The 20,726-nt window shown below is 50.1% G+C and overlaps 1 protein-coding gene across 2 annotated transcripts; it reads left to right on the forward strand.

Moving 5' to 3' along the window:
* Positions 1 to 6,572: 6,572 nt before the first annotated feature.
* On the forward strand, positions 6,573 to 8,200 carry LOC120704361 (glycine-rich protein 1-like). 2 transcript variants are annotated; one of them, XR_005687537.1, is made up of 3 exons: positions 6,573 to 7,193; positions 7,291 to 7,642; positions 7,766 to 8,200. XR_005687537.1 is itself a non-coding variant. In XM_039988715.1 (2 exons), exons 1-2 carry the CDS (start codon positions 6,811 to 6,813, stop codon positions 7,535 to 7,537), a joined length of 630 nt encoding a protein of 209 aa, XP_039844649.1. In that variant the 5' UTR covers positions 6,573 to 6,810; the 3' UTR covers positions 7,538 to 8,200. The 2 variants fall into 2 exon arrangements, 1 of the variants encoding a protein (XP_039844649.1); XM_039988715.1 differs by having other exon boundaries at positions 7,291 to 8,200.
* Positions 8,201 to 20,726: the final 12,526 nt, after the last annotated feature.

Here is a 20,726-nt window from a genome sequence, read left to right on the forward strand (position 1 = left end):
GTAGAGATTCTCAACCACTGAAGCACCATTAATGTCTTTTTTGTGGTATACTATACATCATCGTTGGGCCCACCTGTCGGGGTCCAACGCCTGTGTACGCGTCTCCTTTGCACTATAAAAGGGAGACGCCCGTTAGAGAAAGAGTCAAGTCTAAAAAGGACTTAGAGGCAGAGGATAGACTCATCCGCAGACACAAGAGCAATACAACTCTCAGTGGACGTAGGGTATTACGCTCCGGCGGCCCGAACCACTCTAAATCTTCGAGTGTTCTGGTGTTCTTGCTTCATGAATAGATCTGCCGAATTGCTTGTGCTTCCCCGAGTAACCACCCTCTGAGATTAGGCGGGTGCACTACGCCACCCGGCTGTGGCCCTCCTTCTATAGCAACGACACTCATCATCAGCTTGATGTCTCCACCGTCAACATGCTGGAACAGCACCTCGGCGACACGGACGATGGATCGCCGAAGGCCAGTGGTGGACGTGTGCATGCAATCTGTAGAAAGACTGATAGAAGATAGAAGATCAACCTGCCGAGCTTCCGAAGGTGAACAGGAGCGCCATGGCTTCTTCCCACGCTCCCTTGACTTGCTCCTCGGCCTCTGTTGGGTGTCGACGAGGTTGCCAACTCCGACTCCTTGCGGACAACGGGGAAGATGAAGATGATGGCGAGGTCGTCGCCGGCGTGGTGTAGATGAAGGAGACGGCGAGGGTGTCGCCGGCGTGGTGTAGATGAACAGGTGCCAAGTTGCCGTTCATCCACTTATCGTGCCAAGTTTGAACAGGTGCACACAGCCTCTCTCTCGTACGTATGCGCCGGCACTGCTTACGTATAGTAGCATGGGCCTCAAACACACCGTTCACGTGCATGCGTACCCTACATGTTCTTTTGATTTGTTTGGGGCTTCACATGTTAGCTTAGCTCCCGTGACATCTACACAGCTAATCTTTAGTCTCTTTATATAATCCGCGTACAATGCAGAATTGCAGATGATTGATAAATTTATATTAATGGAAGCACAAAATTTCGTCAAACAACTCTGTGTCTAGGAGGCCTCCGGATTTCAAATGAACTCGCACGATAAGTTATTCGATAATCAAACAAAAAAAAAAAGACGCGCTTGGAGCAAGAGGCAGTGGAACTCGATTGGGGTGGATGCGGTTTTTTATTGGGAAGAGCCCACTAACAGCCTATGATTTTAGAGAAACTCACATGATAGATTATTATCAGGCCAAGCAAGTAAAAGAAAATCAGAACCAGTGGGATCTCAAACCTTTGAGCTAGAGGTATTGAAACTCTACATATGTGTGGATTTGGCTTTGTATCGGTAGGGCTGGCAAAGAAGGCAGGATTTCGGAAGGATTTCGGACGAACTCATACGAGAAATTATTAGATGAATCAAGCAAAATTAGTTGCGGGGATAGTGGGATCTCAAACCTGGTAGCCGCAGGCATCAAAATTCTACTTCTGGATGGGTGCGGTGAGGGCTCGTCAAACAACCTATAATTTCAAATAGACTCAGATGCGAAAAGTATTGGACAATCAAGTAAAAGAAATCGGAAGTCTGGTAGGATCCGAGGCCTTGTAGCCGAAGGCGGCGGAACCCTAGCTTCGTTTGAGGGAAGGCTCGCCGAATGAGCTAGGAAAGGGAGGGGTGGGCGCATATAAGTAGTCCCATAAATCTGAACGGATGGATCCTATCATCCTTTGCGTGTATCAACGGATATGATCGAATTGAGCTATCGGCCATCGTTGTAACTTTCGACTAGAATGGGCTATATTAGTTTCTGATAAGGCAATATATTTCGAGCCTTACTAATAATATGTGCTCTCTACCTAGTTAGGCCCACTTTAGAGGCCCGACTAATTCTCCTAGAAGGTAGATGACTAAATTGTATTTTCTTTTTCTTTTTTATTGGAAAAATATATCTTCTTTTGCTTCCATCTTTTATAACTTTTTCTAAAAAAATATTTTTTTATTCCCCTTTCTCAGTATGCTGCAATTGGTTGCCATAAACGCGTTTGGTTTCATCAACGCCATGCCCATTATTATGAACTAACCATAGGCGCCACCATGATAAATCATGATATTGGTCCTTGACATCACCATCTGTCACGAATTTGGTTTCTCTAATAACCGAAAGGGATTACTACTCATCAGCAGTCTGTGTCTCAAGCGTACGCATCCACATCGACGCCGGACCCCGTCTACCCACCGATCCAGCAACCTCGCAACTCGCAAGAGGTTCCACTCCAAGCGGCGGCGAGTGGCGACCCGCCGATCGAGCCGAGCTGCCGACGCCAACGATGATGACGACCCGCGCGGCGGCAAGAGAGCATACGCAAGCAAGCAGCCAGCTACCCGCCGCCGAGCGAGCGAGGCTCCACCTGGCCTGCCTCGTATCCTTCCGCACCGAACACGCGAGAAAGCCAATGCAATGCACTCCAGCTGGGATGCATTGCATCCATCGTACTGCAGGCTCCAACGATCCCTCTATCCATCTACCATCCATAATTGTGATGCAACGGAACGGAGTACAGTACAGGTCGAAAGCTGCATGTCGAGCATGTGTCAACCTGCCTAGAAAAAGGGGAAAAAAAGCTAGGCAGGGAATAAAGGGGCGAGAATATGCCGTACTAATTAAGGATCTGCAGCAGCGCTAGGGTTTCAGAGCTCAACACCGGATAAGAGGATAGCGTTCGCGATCAGTCTGTCTATCTTCATCGTCGGTCCTCCTCCCGGCCCGGCGACCATCCGTTCCTGTCGTCCGCATACAGAGAACCATTGCGCGATGCGATGCAGGCATGCAGCAGGAGCAGCAGATTCCTGTTCCGAAAAGTGTTGCGGCGCCGCGCCGGCCGTCACGCGCAGGCAGACAACTGCTCGCGGATTCGAGATCGGCTCCGGGGCGTCCTTTTCACTAGCTCGATCTGGAACGAACTTGGATAAGCAGCAGGGCAAAAAACTGTTGGTGGGCTTGCCGTCGATCTTGATTATCAGTGGGTGGCGTCACTGTACAAGGTAAGACGATGGGGAAGATGGCGACGACCCAGCTGACTGCAACCGCAGGGTGTGTGCCGTGGAAGGAATGACCTTATCTGAATTATTGTGAACAGCATAGCGGCTGCAGAGAGAAGAGATTATTACGGGACATGGGTATGGGTTGACGTCGATCTGAATTCCTTGTTTTGGAGCTGGTGTAACAGTAACACGGTCAGATAAGGATCTCGGAACACGTCAGATCACTACCGGACTGGCCTTGTTTACACTCGGCAAAGGCCCTTTTGCACTCGGCAAAGGGTTTGCCGAGCCGCACTCGGTAAAAAAAAGTGACGGCGAAGGCACTTTTGCCGAGTGTCTTTTTTCGGGCACTCGGCAAAGTCTTTGCCGAGTGTCAACAAGCACTCGGCAAACTTTTCGAAACCAGATTAGAAAAACAGCGTTTAAAAATAGCAAAACATTTTATTTTCACCCGGTAATCACACCAATCATCCAATGTCACAAGTCACAAGTCTCGCTATTATTTCGTGTTAAATCGCGCGCTACGCGGCTGCCTTGATTCGAACCCGTGACCTCTTATTTCGCGTGCAGCCTCCTCTACCACTCCAACCCTGTATTACATATGTCTAGATTCTGTTTTGATTCTCCACATATTATACTAATTCGAGATAAAATTGCTTGTTTGAGGCCCTAAACGTATTCAAATAAAAAACTTTTGAACTACAAAGTTCCATAACTTTTCGAGATCTACAACTTTGATGTTGTAAGTTTTTTGATCCGAGGTCGTTTGCAAAATTTGAATTTCAAATTTGAGAAATTCAAACACATATTTGAAATCCTAAATGCATTCAAATAAAAAAGTTGTGAACTACAAAGTTTCTTAACTTTTCGAGATCTACAACTTTGCTGTTGTGAGTTTCTTCATCCGAGGTCATTTGTTTGCCGAGTGCCTTTTTTTGCCGAGTGTTTTCTCGATGGCACTTGGCAAATAGATTGTTTGCCGAGTGCCCGAAAAATTGTACTCGGCAAACCCCTTGTCACTCGGCAATGTTCGGGTTTCCGGTAGTGGATGAGCATCCTGGGACGTGGAACATGTATGTAATACATATACTTGTGCTAGTGCTGTATACTATGAAGAAAACTGACGGTGAGACAGGGTTGTGTTATACAAAGAGGTCACCTCGGCGCAGGTTTGAACGAGTAGTACTTCAGTTCAGAGTCCTGGAAACTGCGGAGACTACTGGCCAACTGCGCTTTGGACTCTGGATTCTACTAGCACCGTCTACACCCTGCACGGCATGCAGCAGCCGGCCTATTACTGGACTTGGTCACTGTCACTGATGACCTGATCAAGGAAAAGTCTTCACCACCCATTCATCCTTTTACGGGGCTAAACTAGCCTCGGCAGTGGACCGTCAGGAGATAAGGCCTCGCATCGGTAGGATCTCCCGAAAGATACGCGGCGGAAGAAAAGAGACTGAGTGGCAGAGGTGTTTCTGGGGCGGAGATAATCTTCCCTCGCAAAGTTCCAAGCTTCAACTCACACTTCTTGGACGCACGCCGAGAGGTCGCAGACGTTAGCGATAACATTTCAGGGCGCCACGTACGTTTCTAGCATTTTCTATGAGCATCTGCTATGGGTACCTCTTTTGGGTGTCAAAAGATCCTGCATGCCGGCTGAAGAACACGTTGCAGTTTAATTTGGAGCAGAGGTTGGGGAAGACACAAACAAAATGATCAAACATGCTAGTCTTTCCAGCTGACCAATTCATCAGCTGCTGCTGTTGACCTTACAAATTACTTGATTATGCCCCCTCAAAAAAAAAACTTGATTACTCGCCAGCACAGATCGAGCATTCAGACATGCAGTCTGAATGTGAACCACACAGGATTTGGGGCGTCAGATGTTTACACATAAACTTTTTTGACCATGGGCAGTCGTCCTATCTGGCAACACGTAGGCTAGCTATAGCTGTGCCAGGAAAATCTGAATCTGAGCGGGTCAGCTATCCAGGAAGATCACGAAAATGACAGGAATAATAGCCATCAGACGAGGTGAGCTTTGTTTACATTTCATCCAAGATTCATGTCGGCAAAATCAGCCAGCCGATCGGAATGGAAGAAGATTCATGTTGGTTGGAAGAGGACAGTAACTTGGAGATAGTGTATATATGCACATATATAATTCCCTGTACAGGGCGACTAAGCTAAGCTCCAAGCATGTACGGGAAACTTTCCTTTGCATTACTGCCTCGTTCGTGTATGGTTAGGTCAGTCTCAGTAAAAATTTAATGGGCACAGATGCCTAGACCGAGAACTAGCTAGGTAAACTGCATCAGATTAGTTTTGTCACCATGAAACTCTCCTCCCATCTTATAAAACTTCATCCTTCTATCTCCTTACCATATCAGTAAAATTGATGATGTTTAATGTCATGAAATTCTCCATAAAACTTCATTGAGACTGGTATATAGAGAGCACCACAAGCGTAAGTCGACCAATAATAGTCGAATGAAGCCACATATCTCTGTGATACTACTCGGCAAGGATAAGAAAAGCAGATAGCCGAGTGTCACTATTAATAGCAGCTGTGCCTGTAAAGAAGAGATATTCTGCATATTTAGCAAATCATTTTGACATGCGCTTCATGCATTCTTCGTGACTACTCCAGCTGGCACCAAGAAATCCACAAATTGAAATACCGCCCCCCCCCCACACACACGCACACGCACACACAAAACCTCACAAAAAGATTTAAAAAAAATTCGCGCATCTCCTGCTCATCATGTGATGTATAGTAATCCAAAACGAGAGTAACTAATTTTTTAAAGATAATGATCGAGAGTGACTAATAAACTTGCCTGAAATTTCCTGATGGAAAGGAAAAATCGTGGAAACTAGCTCCCAAATGCCCTGAACACAAGCACCGTGATCCTGGCAATTGCCGAGCCAGGCCATTTCTATACTTTCTCTCCAAGCACACACGCAATCTCTATTAGCAGCAATAACCTTACCTTACCTTCCATCACAAGAAACACAAAGCAAACCTAGCCATGCATTGCGTATTATTGGTGCCTTTCAGATGCCATGTTTGGATGAGGGGGTGAAAATGTTTTGACGAGAGAGAAACGATGCTTTGATCATTAATTAGGGGTATTAAATAAAGTCTAATTACAAAATTACCTCCACAACTATGGTACTGTAGTAGTTGCTCTAGTTAATGAGGCCTTTGACCGCATGATTAGAGGATGAGTGAGCACAGTTACTGTAGCATCACTGTAGCCAATAATGATGAAACTTGGCTCATTAGATTCGTCTCGAAAATTTACACCCATTTCTAAAAAGGTTTTGCAAATAGACTTCATTTAGTACTTCATGCGGACGTTCGTCTTTTTGTGCAATCTTGATTTGATGGGTAATCAAACATGGCCAGATAAGAGTCAGTAGGTTTGATTTGGATGGGTGAGGAAGCAGGAGAGGTCCCATCGCATCGGCATCTATCCATTCGGAGAGGAGGCCAGTATGGGCGAGAGGGAGGGAGGGACCATCCTCCGAGGACCCAAAAATTCCCGGCAAGAGAAGTGTTGGCGGTGCGCGGTGTGCATGAGCGTTGCTGTGTCCGGTGCGCCCGTCGCCGTCGCTGCGTCGGCCACGTCTCCCCCTCCACGCGTAACTCCTCCATCCTGCCGGGGGCGGAGATATATAAATACGCGATCTTGATCGGTGGGCATGGGTGTCGTCTGAGCCACCTGCCGGGGGGCCGCGGGCGCCATTGAAGAGAGCACGGTTGTTCGTGGCGGCCGGACGCGATGTCCGTTGTGGCGGCGGCGGCGGCGGCCGTGGGGCCAGGCGCCGGGGCGGCGGCGTCTTACGGGAAGATGTGCGGCGGCGGCGGCGGGGCGAGGAAGAGGAAGGACGTGGTTCTGGAGCAGGAGGCGGAGGCGGAGGCGCGGGGTGAAGGCGGCGGCGGCGTCGCGGCGCGCCGGCAGCCGCTCGCGGGGCTGTTCGTGCTGGAGACGGTGGAGGAGGCGGCGGAAGAGGAGAGGTCGTCCATCGGCGCGGCGTCGGAGGACGAGGAGGAGGAGGAGGGGGAGGAGGCGGACAGCGGGGGCGGCGCACCGGCGGCGGCGAGGAGGAGGAAGGGCGGCGCGCTCGCGTGCATGGACGCCCTCGACGACGCGCTCCCCGTCAAGTAAGCCACTCGACTCGATCGCGCGCGCGCCACCATGATGCAGTCGATCTCAGATCAGTCGCCTGATGCATGCGGATGGACACGACGATGCGTGCAGGAGGGGCCTGTCCAACTTCTTCTCCGGCAAGTCGCGGTCGTTCGCGAACCTGCTGGACGCGGCGTCGGCGGTGAGCAGCGCCCGGGACCTGGCCAAGCCGGAGAACCCGTTCAACAAGCGGCGGCGCGTGCTCCGGTGCTGCTCAATCCGGCGGGTCGCGTCCACCTCGCTCACCGCGCTGCCGCCCTTCCTCCCGCCCACCACCGCCGGGAGCACCGGCGGCGACGGCGCCGCCGGCAGTGGCTAGCTGAAGGACGACGGTGCAGATCGAGGAGGAAGACAAGGCGATGCACGCAATGGATGGATGGATCGATCCTTGGTGATAGTTTAGGATCCCGTCTCATCGACCATGGTATACATACATACTTAATTAGTGCTAGGTGTTAATTAAAATTTCTTCTTTGTTTTAGTTAGACACCAGCAAGCAATCAACAAGCACCTGTTCGTCGTAGCTTAAATTGCATTTGGCATTCAGCTGACCTCCAGATCCCAATCCAAGAGAGCCTGCGTGAGCACCAGACAAGAGTAGTGGTGTGCATGGTGCTACCTGCTGTGATCCCATTGGAGGAAGAGAGAGAGCTGGCCTGGTTGGCTCCTCCACCAAGCTAACCTTTCTGAAGAAGTGTATTTTAGTTCCCTTTTTCCATCCTAATCTGTTCATTGGTCTTAGTGCGTTGCATACTCTAATAATCCTAATTACTCCCATTTCTAGCAAGCAGTAGCATTAGTGTACAAGATCAGCCTAGCCTTTTTATTTGGCGACTGAAAGAGCAAGATGGATCAGGCCATTCCTCTTTTACTATCATTTTTGTTTCTTTGAGGGCTTCAAAGGTGGTGGGGATGGGGATCAGGTTCAACACTGAAGCAGAATGCCGTGGGCATGCCAAATAAAACAAGTTTGTTCGCGTAATCCGGGCCGGAGGAGACGTGTAAACTTCCACCGCTGTGTTTAACGTAATCTAATCCCTGCCGGTTCGCTACTTAATGCTTGCTCCTGGACACTTTGTGTGCACTCATGGATGCCCCGAGATAGGGCTCTCTACCTGGCCGCCGTGGCCGGCGGTGACGTAGAGAGAGAGAGACGGGCGAGGTTGTCAAACAAAAAGCGGCGTAGAGGGATAAGCTTTGAGATAAGCAGGGGAATAATGAGAGATGGAAACAAATGGACCACCGCGGGGCGTGGACGGACCTGTCCCTGACTCCTGTGGGCCAGCTGGGCCGGCCGATCTTATCTGCTTTGGGTCCCACCCGTCACCACCTAATTAATTTTTTTCGCAACCGTGTCTGAACACATTTTTCATTAAAAAGAGAAAAAAAAAAGAGTACAAGATGTTCCTAACCGTAGGAACCGACCGAGGAAAGGAAAACTCTACGTTATTACACCAACAGTATATCGCGACCTGCGACCGGCGCAGAGGGTACAAACACAGCATCTAAATGTCTAAACCCAGCAGAAGACCACGCTAGAATCTCATCAAGCGTGAAGTCTACAACCTCATCAACCATGCGCACGCGACTTCAGAACCGCGAGTCCTATTGTTAGGCTCCTTCCAAAGCAACCAACATATGAGGATGACGAGCGAGTCAGAACCGCGTCTGTTTTGCTTTGGGATAAGTCGTCGAGCCCCAGTCCACCAGGAAGCGAAGTGATCCGCATGCACCTGCTGCAACACCGATTCCCATTCTACTTTTCGTAGGACTTTGAACCAAACCTCTTTAGAAAAAGAGCAAGCGATCAGGAGATGATCTATCATTTCAGAAGATTGATCACAGAGCACACATGAATCATCGTTTTGGAGCCCATGCCTCTTACGACGAGCTGCAGTCCAGCAGCGCTCATGCAACACCAGCCGAGGAATGTGGAGTACTCACTCCTAGTTGTGATGAGTGAATTGTCAACCGTGCGGTGTGATCGTGTGCTTGGTCTTTGGTTGCAGGTACACGGGCGTTGAGTGTCGACGAAGAGCTGCCGTGGAGGTGCTGTGGCCAATGGACCGTGCGGTGGACGGCGGTGAAGGGCAGCCGAGACCGGAGCTCGGGCCGGGCGGCAGCTGTGGCGTCCACTCCTGGATCGAGGACGCAAGCGCCGACGGAATGCGGGTTTTTTGGTTTGCGCCACAAAACCAAGCTGGTAGACGACGGTTGAAGACGCCAAGTCGTGGAGGCATGGGCGTCGGTCTCGGGACTGGCAGAGGAACGGGTGTCAACGGCGTCTAGGGCCTCGTTGCGGGCGAGGAGGTGACGGGCGTCGGGCGGCGTCTAGGGCCGTCAGGAGGCCGAGGCGGGAACGGCGTCCAGGGCCACGGCGTGGAGGCGGGAATCTTCCCGCGCGTGGAGTTTTGGCGGTTTTCTAAAAACCGGCCACCTACCCGGGTTTCGCGGACCCTCCAAAACCACGGACCGAATCTTCATCTACGTGGCGGCATCGCGGAGAAGACTTCGATTCGAAGAAAGAACATCGGCCGTCGGATGAGATCATGTAGATATTTCCGATTTAGCTCCTACGGGCGTTTTAGTCTCTAGTTTAAGTCTAAGGGTATTTTGGACCCCTGTGTGGGCACCATAAATACCCCCTCACCCCTCTCTCTCTTGGGTCCCTGGCTGCCCAGACGTGCTCCTCTCTCCTTCCAGGCACCCCTCCCTCTCTTCTCTGTTCCTCCCTGTTCTTCTCTCTAGGGTAGGATTTTGTCTATGGATTCTTGAGATTTTGTACTAAAATTGATCGGGAAAGGAGGCTCTATCCTCCTTGTGCCCTCGGGGCTTTTGAATTTGGATCAATTTTGTACTTTGTATGTCTTTCGTGTGATGAATTTTGGTTCTCCCGGTTTGTTCTTGGTGCGTGAGATTGAGAGCGGTTTCTTGATGATTTCGTGACTCTTTGAAGTGATTCTAATCCATCTAGCCTAGTGCTAAAATCCCCGGAATCACGAGTCCCCTCAATCGGAGATTTTCGAGTTCTTGAGAAAACCCCGTTCTTGCTCGGTATTTCTTCGATTCCTCCCTCCATATGGAGTGATTCTTCAATTCCTTTGGTGGACATGTTCACAAGGTCTTTGTGATCGTGCCTGCATAATTTGGTGGGTTTCGGACCTCGTTTGATCATCTGATCATCAATTTCTCAAACCGAAAATCGAGCAGCTTTTCTCGGGCAGATTTTTCCTTATCACCGGTTGATCCGGCGTTCGCCAATGATCAACCGGTGATGAGGGTTTTCTCAGTGTGACAGGGGTTCTTGCGTGTGCACCGGTTGAATTCTTGAACTTTCGCTTTTCACTGCGTCGGATCAACCGGTGCTAATGTTTTTGCATACATCGGTGCATTGAGCTTCTGGCTTTTGATCGTCGGATCAACCGGTGCTTCTTCTGTCGTTTTGAGGCCTCTCTGGACAACTGCACCGGCGATGGAGATTGATTTTGTCGGTTTAACCGGTGTTCGTTGAGTCATTTTGAGGTCTCTCTGGACAACTGCACCGGCGTTGGGGTTGGATTTTGTCGGTTTAACCGGTGCGTTGTTTTTCTCATGTTGACTGTTAAGTCTCACCGGATGAACCGACGCGTACAAGTTTATACACGTCGGATCAACCGGTGATACATACTGTGTTGTTCTTCTGTGCTGCCAGCTCTGTCTCACCGGTTGAACCGATGTTAACAAATGTATTCTCGTCGGATCAACCGGTGATATATACTGTGCTTCCGCGTGAACTTTTGAGTTTTAAATTTACTCCCATTCACCCCCCCTCTGGTCGCATTCTCGGTCCTTCAATTGGTATCAGGGCTTGGTTAAGGTTTTCATTACCCTAACCGGTTCGAAAACCATTTGGTGGCCATGGCAAGTCTTGGTAAGATCCCTGTGTTTACCTGCGAGGACTATGGTTACTGGAAGGTTCGCATGCGGGCTTTCTTGTAGAGCTTGGGAGCCGAGGTTTGGGATATAACCAAGAATCAGGATTACGATGTGCTTGCCATTCGGGTCACTCCTCTTCAAGTGACCGAGCACGAGGCTAACGCCAAGGCTGTCAATGCCTTGTTCGCTGGTGTTTCTCGTGCGGAGTTCTCACGCGTCCAGGGTTTTCAGGAAGCCCACAAGATTTGGACGTGCCTTGAGAACTACCACGAGGGCACACCTCGGGTTAAGGCTAGAATTTTCAAGACTCACCGGCATGAATATGAAAACTTCACACAGGGGCCGGGTGAGAGCATTGGCGACATGTTCAGTCGGTTTCAATCGATTGTGAACAAAGTCAGTGATAACAGAGCTATGCCGCTCTCGACAATCAGAAAAAGCTGCTTAAAGAAGCAGCTAGAGAGCGTAAGCGGCTTAGGGCTGAGCTGGCTTGTGCTAGAGAGAAATCTGGTGAGGAAGAGTGCACTGGCTGCATATCTCACATGAACGATCTTGTTGCTCTCCGTGCCAAACATGATGAAAACATAGCGAACTTGGATGTTACCAAGATCTTGCTGGCTGATGTGTCTCACGAGCTAGCCAGGGCCAAGCATGAACTTGAACTGGCCAAGGACGCTCCTATTGTTAGTGATGTGCTTGAATGTGACGAGTGCTCCATCTTTAAGTCTGATCTAGCTTTCTTGCAGTCTAAATTTGCTACTGTTGTGTGTGAGCTAGAGGAACTTAGGTTTAGGCCTGTTCTGCTTGATGCTTGTAAGCTTTGTCCCACGCTTAGGTTGGAGCTAGATGAGAAGAACGCGTTGATTAAGTCTTTGGGGGAAGACTAAGGTCGGGAGTCTAGCCCACCTATTGATTGTCATATTTGCCCTGGTCTGATTTCTGATTTGGATAATCTTGCGGTAGAGAAAGCTAACTTGGAGAATGAGAACACATATCTTAGGGCGATTTTTAGTTGGGTTTCTAGTAGTGAGCCGCAGTTGGGCATGATGATCAAGCAGTTTAAGCATGGTGATGGGTTTGGGGTCGGTTACACCTACACGAAGTCAGACTTTGACATGCTGTATGGTAAAATCGATAAGGCTGCTGGAGTTCCAAGTGCTCTAAACACTGCTAGTACGAGCACGCAGCCTTCGCTTGTTGACCCCGTGGATGGTGTATTGAAAGAACCAAAAAAAGCACCTCCACAGAAGCAGGTTTGGGTTCCAAAGCCCAGTGAGCTAAGGAATCCTCTCGATACGCTCCCTGCTGCCACAGCCTAGGTTGCCCAGAAGAAGGGGGCTGCTCCTTTCCGTCCAAAGGCGGGGCCTCCACCTCCCAAGAGAGAGGTGAGGTACCACTGCGAGTACTATAACATAGACGGTCACTTGGAGGAGTTTTGCTTCAGGAGGAAGCGGGCTGTGAGGCGTGAGCAGGAGAGACGTAACTCGGACATGTACTCTGCTTGAGTGCATGGTCCTCCTCAGCGTAGTGGTAGGCAAGATGCTACGGCGCGCCGTGTAGGTGGAGGACAGGGATACGGTGGTGATTACCGTGCTCCAGTGGGTAGTCGCTTTGCCGGTCGTGCTCCTGGTCATCCTCAGTACGGCTATGGACCACGGGACCGAGGTTTTGGAGGAGGTTACGAGACACCACGCTTTCCTCGCGGTGGTGGTCGTCAGCCTCGCGGTAGACGGGACGGGGGATACATTTTGCTTGATTTTGCTAACCCTTCTGTAGAGCAAATGGCTCGACACTGGTTTGCTTAACACTTTGCTAACCCCAGTGTTGAGACATTTGCTCACCCTTTGTCTCGCTACTGATGTGCAGGCCGGAAGCTTGGAGAACAGGTGGATCATGGACTCCGGTTGTTCGCGCCATATGACCGGGAATGACAAGTGGTTCTCTGGCCTCACCCCGATGCGCTCAAAGGAGTACATTGTGTTCGGGGACAATGGGAGAGGAAAGGTACGTGGAATTGGCATTGTTCGTGTTTTCGATCGCTTTACCCTGAGAGAAGTTGCTTTGGTTTTGAACCTTGGGTTCAATTTGCTCTCTGTTTCACAACTTCTTGATGAGGGGTTTGAAGTTCGCTTCAAAGAGGGTGGTTCTCGTGTTTTAGATTCCAGAGGAGATTTGGTGAGCCGGATTTTACCTCGCGATCGGGTTTTCTTGGTTGACTTCTCTGGAACTTCTCTTGGTCCTCCTTGTTGCTTGTTGGCTGGTCCTTTTTCTGATTTGTGGAAGTGGCATAGGAGACTTGGACATTTGAGCTTTGATTTGTTGTCGAGACTTAGCTCACTTGGCCTGATCCGAGGGTTGCCCAAATTGAAGTTTGAAAAGGATCTTGTTTGCCACCCGTGTCGCCACGGGAAGATGGTTGCCACCTCTCATCCGCTGATTAATCAAGTGATGACCACTCACCCTGGAGAGTTGCTACATATGGACACAGTTGGTCCTTCTCGGGTGATGTCGGTTGGTGGGAAGTGGTATGTTCTTGTGATCATGGATGACTTTTCTCGCTATTTTTGGGTCTTTTTCATGACAACCAAGGATGAGGCTTTCGAGTTTGTTCGAGACTTGATCTTGAGGTTGAAAAACGAGCTACCCCATGCCATGAGAGCGATTCGCAGTGACAATGGCATAGAATTCAAAAATGCTCATTTTGACACCTTTTGCAGTGATCAAGGTCTTGAACAACAGTATTCTTCCCCCTACACTCCACAGCAGAATGAGATTGTAGAGCAAAAGAATCGGACGCTGGTTGAGATGGCTAGGACGATACTCGATGAGCATATGACTCCTAGAAAATACTGGGCTGAGGCGGTTAACACCGCTTGTTATGTGTCAAATCGTATTTTCTTGCTTGCTTTTATGCACAAGACTTCTTATGAGTTGCGATTTGGACGCCAGCTCCGTGTTAACCTCTGCGAACCAGGTTCAGGGAAGCGTACTCACCCTCCGGGGAGGTCCGGAGCCGTGTAGCCGCTTAGCCTGGTTCCGTACCCTAAGCCTGCATGCTCTACCTCCCTAGGGCAAGTACCGTAGTACCTAAGACTGGGGGCCCGGAGGTCCGGACAGCTCCGGCCTCATAAACCCGTGTTCTGGCTTACATCGCACATCTCATGTACATCTAGTTATAAAGGAAAAGTTTATTCTCAGTTCGCCTCTAAGGATGTTACATTCCAATTTCAATTTACGCATTCTGTTTGCGCTAACCCCCACGTGGCTTCTTACACTTGTGCGGTGATTGTGGTCCGAATTGAGTTGGCTAGTTAGTGACTTAGCTCGAGACCCCTCATGGAAGAGAGGGGTTCGGACCCCTGGGAACCTGCAGGTTCAGGGAAGCGCACTCATTCTCCGGGGAGGTCCGGAGCCGTGTAGCTGCTTAGCCTGGTTCCGTACCCTAAGCCTGCACGCACCACCTCCTGTGAATGAGTGCCGTAGTACCTAGGACTGGGAACCTGGAGGTCCGGACTTTCTCTTAACCTAAAGGCCGGCCCCTTGAGCTCCGTTCACTGAACCTAGCTGTCTATCTCAAAGGATTACAGCCAACAGGATTTGGGACCCGTGGGCACGCTACTAAGCATCTACCTTGAGTCATGTGCAGGTCCAAACGTGATGATGCAGCAGGTGACCCAAAGGATGGACGATGCAGGGCAAGACCCTTGCGGCGCGCACCGCTGGGCGCTAGAAGCAGCCAAGTTGCTCACAGTAGTGGCCCCACCTGCGGGTTCGTTGCCTCTCCCGAGGCGGGCCCGGGGGCCACTGTCGGTACCCTACAACTGGGGTACCCACTCCTACTGTGCCAAGACTCGCGTAGTTATCCATAACTACGCCCTAAGGAGCTGAGCAGCCGGACTCCTGGGTTCCGACTCCATCTCACCGAACCAACGGTCCCGGACCCGCTTCCCGTTCGGGGACGGGTCCGGTGTCACCACGTGTCCCAGAGGTGGAAATGCTCAGCACCTGTGGCCGCGGACCCGGATCCCCGCAGGTGGGTCCGGGACCTCCACGTGCCATCCGGACTCCCGCAGGTGGGTCCGGGACCTCCACGTGCCATCCGGACCCCCCGTGAGCTCTCGGCTCAGCTAGCTACTCGGGAGGGGTCCGGAGCCGCCACGTGTCACGCAGACGCGGGCGCGGGCGCAAGCCTTCCGCTGGAAGCTCCCTCACCCACCCGCATTAAGTGCGAGTGGTTGAGGCAGGCTCTGCTGCCGCTGGGCACGGGGCAGCTTTTGTCAGTCCACACTGTGGATCGCCAGTTACCGAGGCGGCTCGTCAGTTACCAAGGCAAGCACTAAAGACGCAGCGCCGCGCCCATGGGCGACGAGTCATGATGACCAGCTACTGACTGGAGCAACAGTGCACGCTGCTACAGTGGACTGAGTCAGTAGTTCGGCGCTTCATCATGACCTCGACGCGCGGCTGCAGAGGCTGGACTCTACTCTGACAGGACAGCTCAAGACCATCCCTGGTCAGAAGCTACGCACGGAAGCCGACGACAAGATCTCCGGATCTGAGACATTGAAGGCCAAAATGTAGTTTATAATACATCGCCGGGTCCACATGTCGGGGCCCCGCTCAGTGTACGTGCTCCCCTTGGACATATAAAAGGGAGAGCACGCCCGCTAGAACACAGACCATCTCCAGACGGACACAAGCTCTCGCAACTCTCACACTCTCGTGGGAAGGCAATACAACACATAGTGGACGTAGGGTATTACGCTCCGGCGGCCCGAACCACTCTAAATCCTTGGTGTTCATCGTGTTCTTGAGCGAGATCGAACTAGGACAAGCTAACCCCCGAGTACACACCCTCTGGGCTAGGGCGGGTGCCTTCCGCCACCCGGCTGTGGTTAGCAGCACCACGACACTTCTCACTATAGAGCTTACCGTGTGCTGATTATTGATACTAACATCGTCAGAGAGACTTGTGAAGTCACTTTCAACGAGACTGCACCATGCAATTCTTCTGTCTTTGAGGTTGCAGGAGATGATGAGCTCGGCAGCCCCATCTTTGAAGATGAGGAGGAAGAAGCTGCGGAGGGTGATGCTGAGGCTACCATGCGTGCTGTGGACCCAGCCGCCTCCGCCACGAGCTCGGACGATGACGACGGCCCCGACCCGACTACATCCACTTCCCGAGGGCCGATCGAGCTGGTGCAGCCTTCACCAGCTGCACCTGAGGAGACACCAGTTTTGGTTGAGGAGGAGGCGGCTTCGACAAGGGAAGCACCGCGACACATTCAGCGTCGTCATCCACCTCAATAGATGCTAGGTGACCTCAACGAGGGAGTCACAAGGTCTAAGGTAACATGTATCGCTGGCTTTACTCATTCGGCATTTGTTGCTTCTTTTGAGCCCAAAGATGTTAGACACGCACTTTCTGACTCTATTTGGGTCAATGCCATGCATGAGGAACTCGAAAATTTTGAAAGGAATCAGGTTTGGGTTTTGGTTGAGACTCCGCCTGCTTGTAACCCCATTGGAACCAAGTGGGTTTTCAAGAACAAGCAAGGTGAAGATGGGTTGGTAGTGAGGAACAAGGCTCGACTTGTAGCCCAGGGTTTTTGCCAAAAGGAAGGGATAGATTATAATGAAACTTTTGCCCCAGTAGCACGCTTAGAAGTGATTCAAATTTTTCTTACTTTTGCTGCTTCCAAGGGTTTTAAAGTTTTCCAAATGGATGTGAAATCTGTCTTCTTAAATGGTTTTATTGAAGAGGAAGTTTATGTGAAACAACCCCCTGGTTTTGAAAATCCCAAGTTTCCAAACTGAATTTACAAACCAGAAAGCTCTTTACGGTTTGAAACAGGCGCCTAGAGCTGGGTACGATAGGCTTAAAAATTTCTTGCTTGCTCAAGGTTTTAAAATGGGATGTGTTGATAAAACTTTGTTCCTCATGCGCTCATGCTCTGGCTTTTTGTTGGTTCAGATTTACGTGGATAATATCATCTTTGGTGGGTTTTCTCACGCTCTTGTTTTCAAGTTTTCTGAGCAGATGTCCAGGGAGTTCGAGATGAGCATGATGGGTGAGCTGCAGTTCTTCCTCGGACTGCAGATCAAGCAAACTTCCCAGGGCATGTTCGTCCATCAAGCCAAGTACACCAAGGACTTGCCGCGGAAGTTCGACATGAGTGACTTGTCTCCTCAGCCGACTCCGATCAGCACATCGACGGCGCTTGATGCGGACTTGGACGGCGAGGCGGTCGACCAGAAGGAGTACAGGAGCATGATCGGCTCCCTCCTCTACCTGACGGCGACGCGGTCGGACATTCAGTTCGGTGTCGGCCTCTGTGCGCGGTATCAGGCTTCGCCGCGCACCTCCCACAAGCAAGTGTGAAACGCATATTCAGGTACCTTAAGTTCACTCCTGAATTCGTTCTTTGGTATTCTGCGGATTCATCTCTTGTTTTGGTTGGTTTTTCGGATGCCGATTTTGGCGGGTGTCGGCTGGATCGCAAGTCGACTTCCGGCACTTGTCACTTTCTCGGAACATCTTTGGTTTCGTGGTCCTCTGGCAAGCAAGCTAGTGTAGCGCTTTCTTCCACAGAAGTCGAATACGTTGCCGCTGCTAGCTGCTGGTCTCAGATTCTTTGGATGAAACAAACTTTGCAGGATTATGGGTTGGGCTTTGGTAGGGTTTCCATCTTTGTAGACAATATGTCTTCCATTTGCAATGCAAAGAACCCAGTGCTCCACTCCAGAACCAAACACATAGACATCAGGTTCCACTTCCTGCGAGATAACCATGAGAGAGGCCACATAGACATGATCCATGTACCATCCGAGAGGCAAACCGCAGATATTCTTACCAAACCACTTGAGCCTGAGACTTTTGCTCGCTTACGAGGGGAGCTTGGGGTGTGTTACCCCTTTTAGTTGCTAGCTTTTCTTTGGTTAGCCTTGTAGGTTTTATTTTCTCGTCTCTTCGTTTTCTAGGTTTGGTAGCTACATTTTGTACTTGTATTGTACATTTCAGCATTTTTGCATTGCCTCACTTGCACTAGCATTCTTATATACCTTGCTATGACCTCCTAGTGCTTGCAATTGTGAGTTTATAAACGTGATCATGAATAGCTTGCTCCACTGTGTATATGATATCCTCTGAGTTAAGCTATTTTGATTTGAAAATTCGAAAACATGGTCACCCTGTCTTGGCTACTAGCATGTTAGGGCGTGTTGATATGCTTTGCTATCTTATTCATGCTAGTATAGCTTCTTGATACTTAACTTGTTGCAATTCATCCTGGTTCAGCAATTCATATTTGACATGATCTAAAAATTTATAAAATTACTTGAATTGTGCTTGAAATGGAATGGGAAGATCCAGGTGGGATTGCTTGTCGCACTGATCGAGCTTTCGGGACGGCTCACTTTGCACTTGTGAGAACCCGGGCAAGGCTGTGCATGACTGAAACGAGTGTCTTAAGCTTCTGATTGCCTTTGGCATAGACTTGGCCTCGTTGCTAAGTAAAGCATGACAAGCTTTCAACCCCTGGCATTAACATTTGCTTGATATAATTTGATTGCATAATGGATGTTTGCAACATGCCTTAGCTGTTTTTGGCTCACCTGTATGAATTTGATTAGCACTAGTTTCCATTCTCTATTTGTTAGTGCTAGATCATGGGTGATGCTTTTATTTCTGCTAAACTGAACTTGCTAAGCTCTAGACATGATTTGATATACCCTGTTGAGCTAGATGCAGGTCTTGTTTATGGATGCACACATGCTTGTAACTGGATGTTGCTCATATCCTTGTATCCCTGAATGATTCACTTACACCTTCTACATTGTATTCTTTGCATAGCATGTCTTCAGGGGGAGTCTCAGTTTCAAGGGGAGCTTTAGACCTTTTAGACTTGATGTGTGCATGTGCCAACAAGGGGGAGAAGTTTTAGTGATCAAACAAAGGGAGATTTGTTTGATTTTTGAGAGAACAAAAAACTTGTTGTGCACAGGGCTTGTTGTGCACAAGGCTTTGAGAGTGCATACATGTGGTGAGAGTTGCACTGGAAAGGGGGAAATACATTTCAATGGGAGTTTCTGCTTTGTTTAGCTCCTGATTTTCTCTTTGCTTCTGGCATGACTGTGTCGAGCCCTGCCTCTGTCTTTGAGGAGTCATGTTTGTGTTTGATCGATTGTGTCGAGCCATTGCTCTTGTCTTAGGGAATCGATCTTTGCTTGGTCAAGTGACTTGTTCTTGATTCTTTCGAGCTTTTGTCACTTGTTCAAGTTCTTCATTTTCTTTGTTCTTCTCTGTTTTTGCTTCTCTCTTAGTTCGTTTTTTGTTCGATTGTGGTATATTGACAATGCACTCATCAAGGGGGAGATTGAGAAATGTGGAGTACTCACTCCTGGTTGTGATGAGTGAATTGTCAACCGTGCGGTGTGATCGTGTGCTTGGTCTTTGGTTGCAGGTACACGGACATCGAGTGTCGACGGAGAGCTACCGTGGAGGTGCTGTGGCCGATGGACCGTGCGGTGGACGGCGGTGAAGGGCAGTCGGGACCGGAGCTCGGGCCGGGCGGCAGCTGTCGCGTCCACTCCTGGATCGAGGGCGCAAGCGCCGACGGAAGGCGGGTTTCTTGGTTTGCGCCACAAAACCAAGCTGGCGGACGGCGGTTGAAGACGCCAAGTTGTGGAGGCACGGGCGTTGGTCTCGGGACTGGCGGAGGAACGGGCGTCGACGGCGTCTAGGGCCTCGCTGAGGGTGAGGAGGTGACGGGTGTCGGGCGCCGTCTAGGGCCGTCAGGAGGCCGAGGCGGGAACGGCGTCCAGGGCCACGGCGTGGAGGCGGGAATCTTCCCGCGCGTGGAGTTTTGACGGTTTTCTCAAAACCTGCCACCAATCCGGGTTTCGCAGACCCTCCAAAACCGCGGACCAGATCTTCATCTACGTGGCGGCATCGCGGAGAAGACTTCGATTCGAAGAAAGAACCTCGGCCATCGGATGAGATCATGTAAATATTTTCGGTTTAGCCCCTACGGGCGTTTTAGTCTCTAGTTTAAGTCTAAGGGTATTTTGGATCCCTGCGTGGGCACCATAAATACCCCCTCACCCCCCTCTCTCTCTCTTGGGTCCCTGGCTGCCCAGACGTGCTCCTATCTCCTTCCAGGCGCCCCTCCCTCTCTTCTCTGTTCCTCCCTGTTCTTCTCTCTAGGGTAGGATTTTGTCTATGGATTCTTGAGACTTTGTACTAAAATTGATCGGGAAATGAGGCCCTATCCTCCTTGTGCCCTCGGGGCTTTTGAATTTGGATCAATTTTGTACTTTGTATGTCTTCAGTGTGATGAATTTTGGTTCTCCCGGTTTGTTCTTGGTGCGTGAGATTGAGAGCGGTTTCTTGATGATTTCGTGACTCTTTGAAGTAATTCTAATCCATCTAGCCTAGTGCTAAAATCCCCGGAATCACGAGTACCCTCAATCGGAGATTTTCGAGTTCTTGAGAAAACCCCGTTCTTGCTCGGTATTTCTTCGATTCCTCCCTCCACATGGAGTGATTCTTCAATTCCTTTGGTGGACATATTCACAAGGTCTTTGTGATCGTT

This window comes from Panicum virgatum, chromosome 4K (assembly GCF_016808335.1).
Source record: "Panicum virgatum strain AP13 chromosome 4K, P.virgatum_v5, whole genome shotgun sequence".
Classification (NCBI taxonomy): domain Eukaryota; kingdom Viridiplantae; phylum Streptophyta; class Magnoliopsida; order Poales; family Poaceae; genus Panicum; species Panicum virgatum.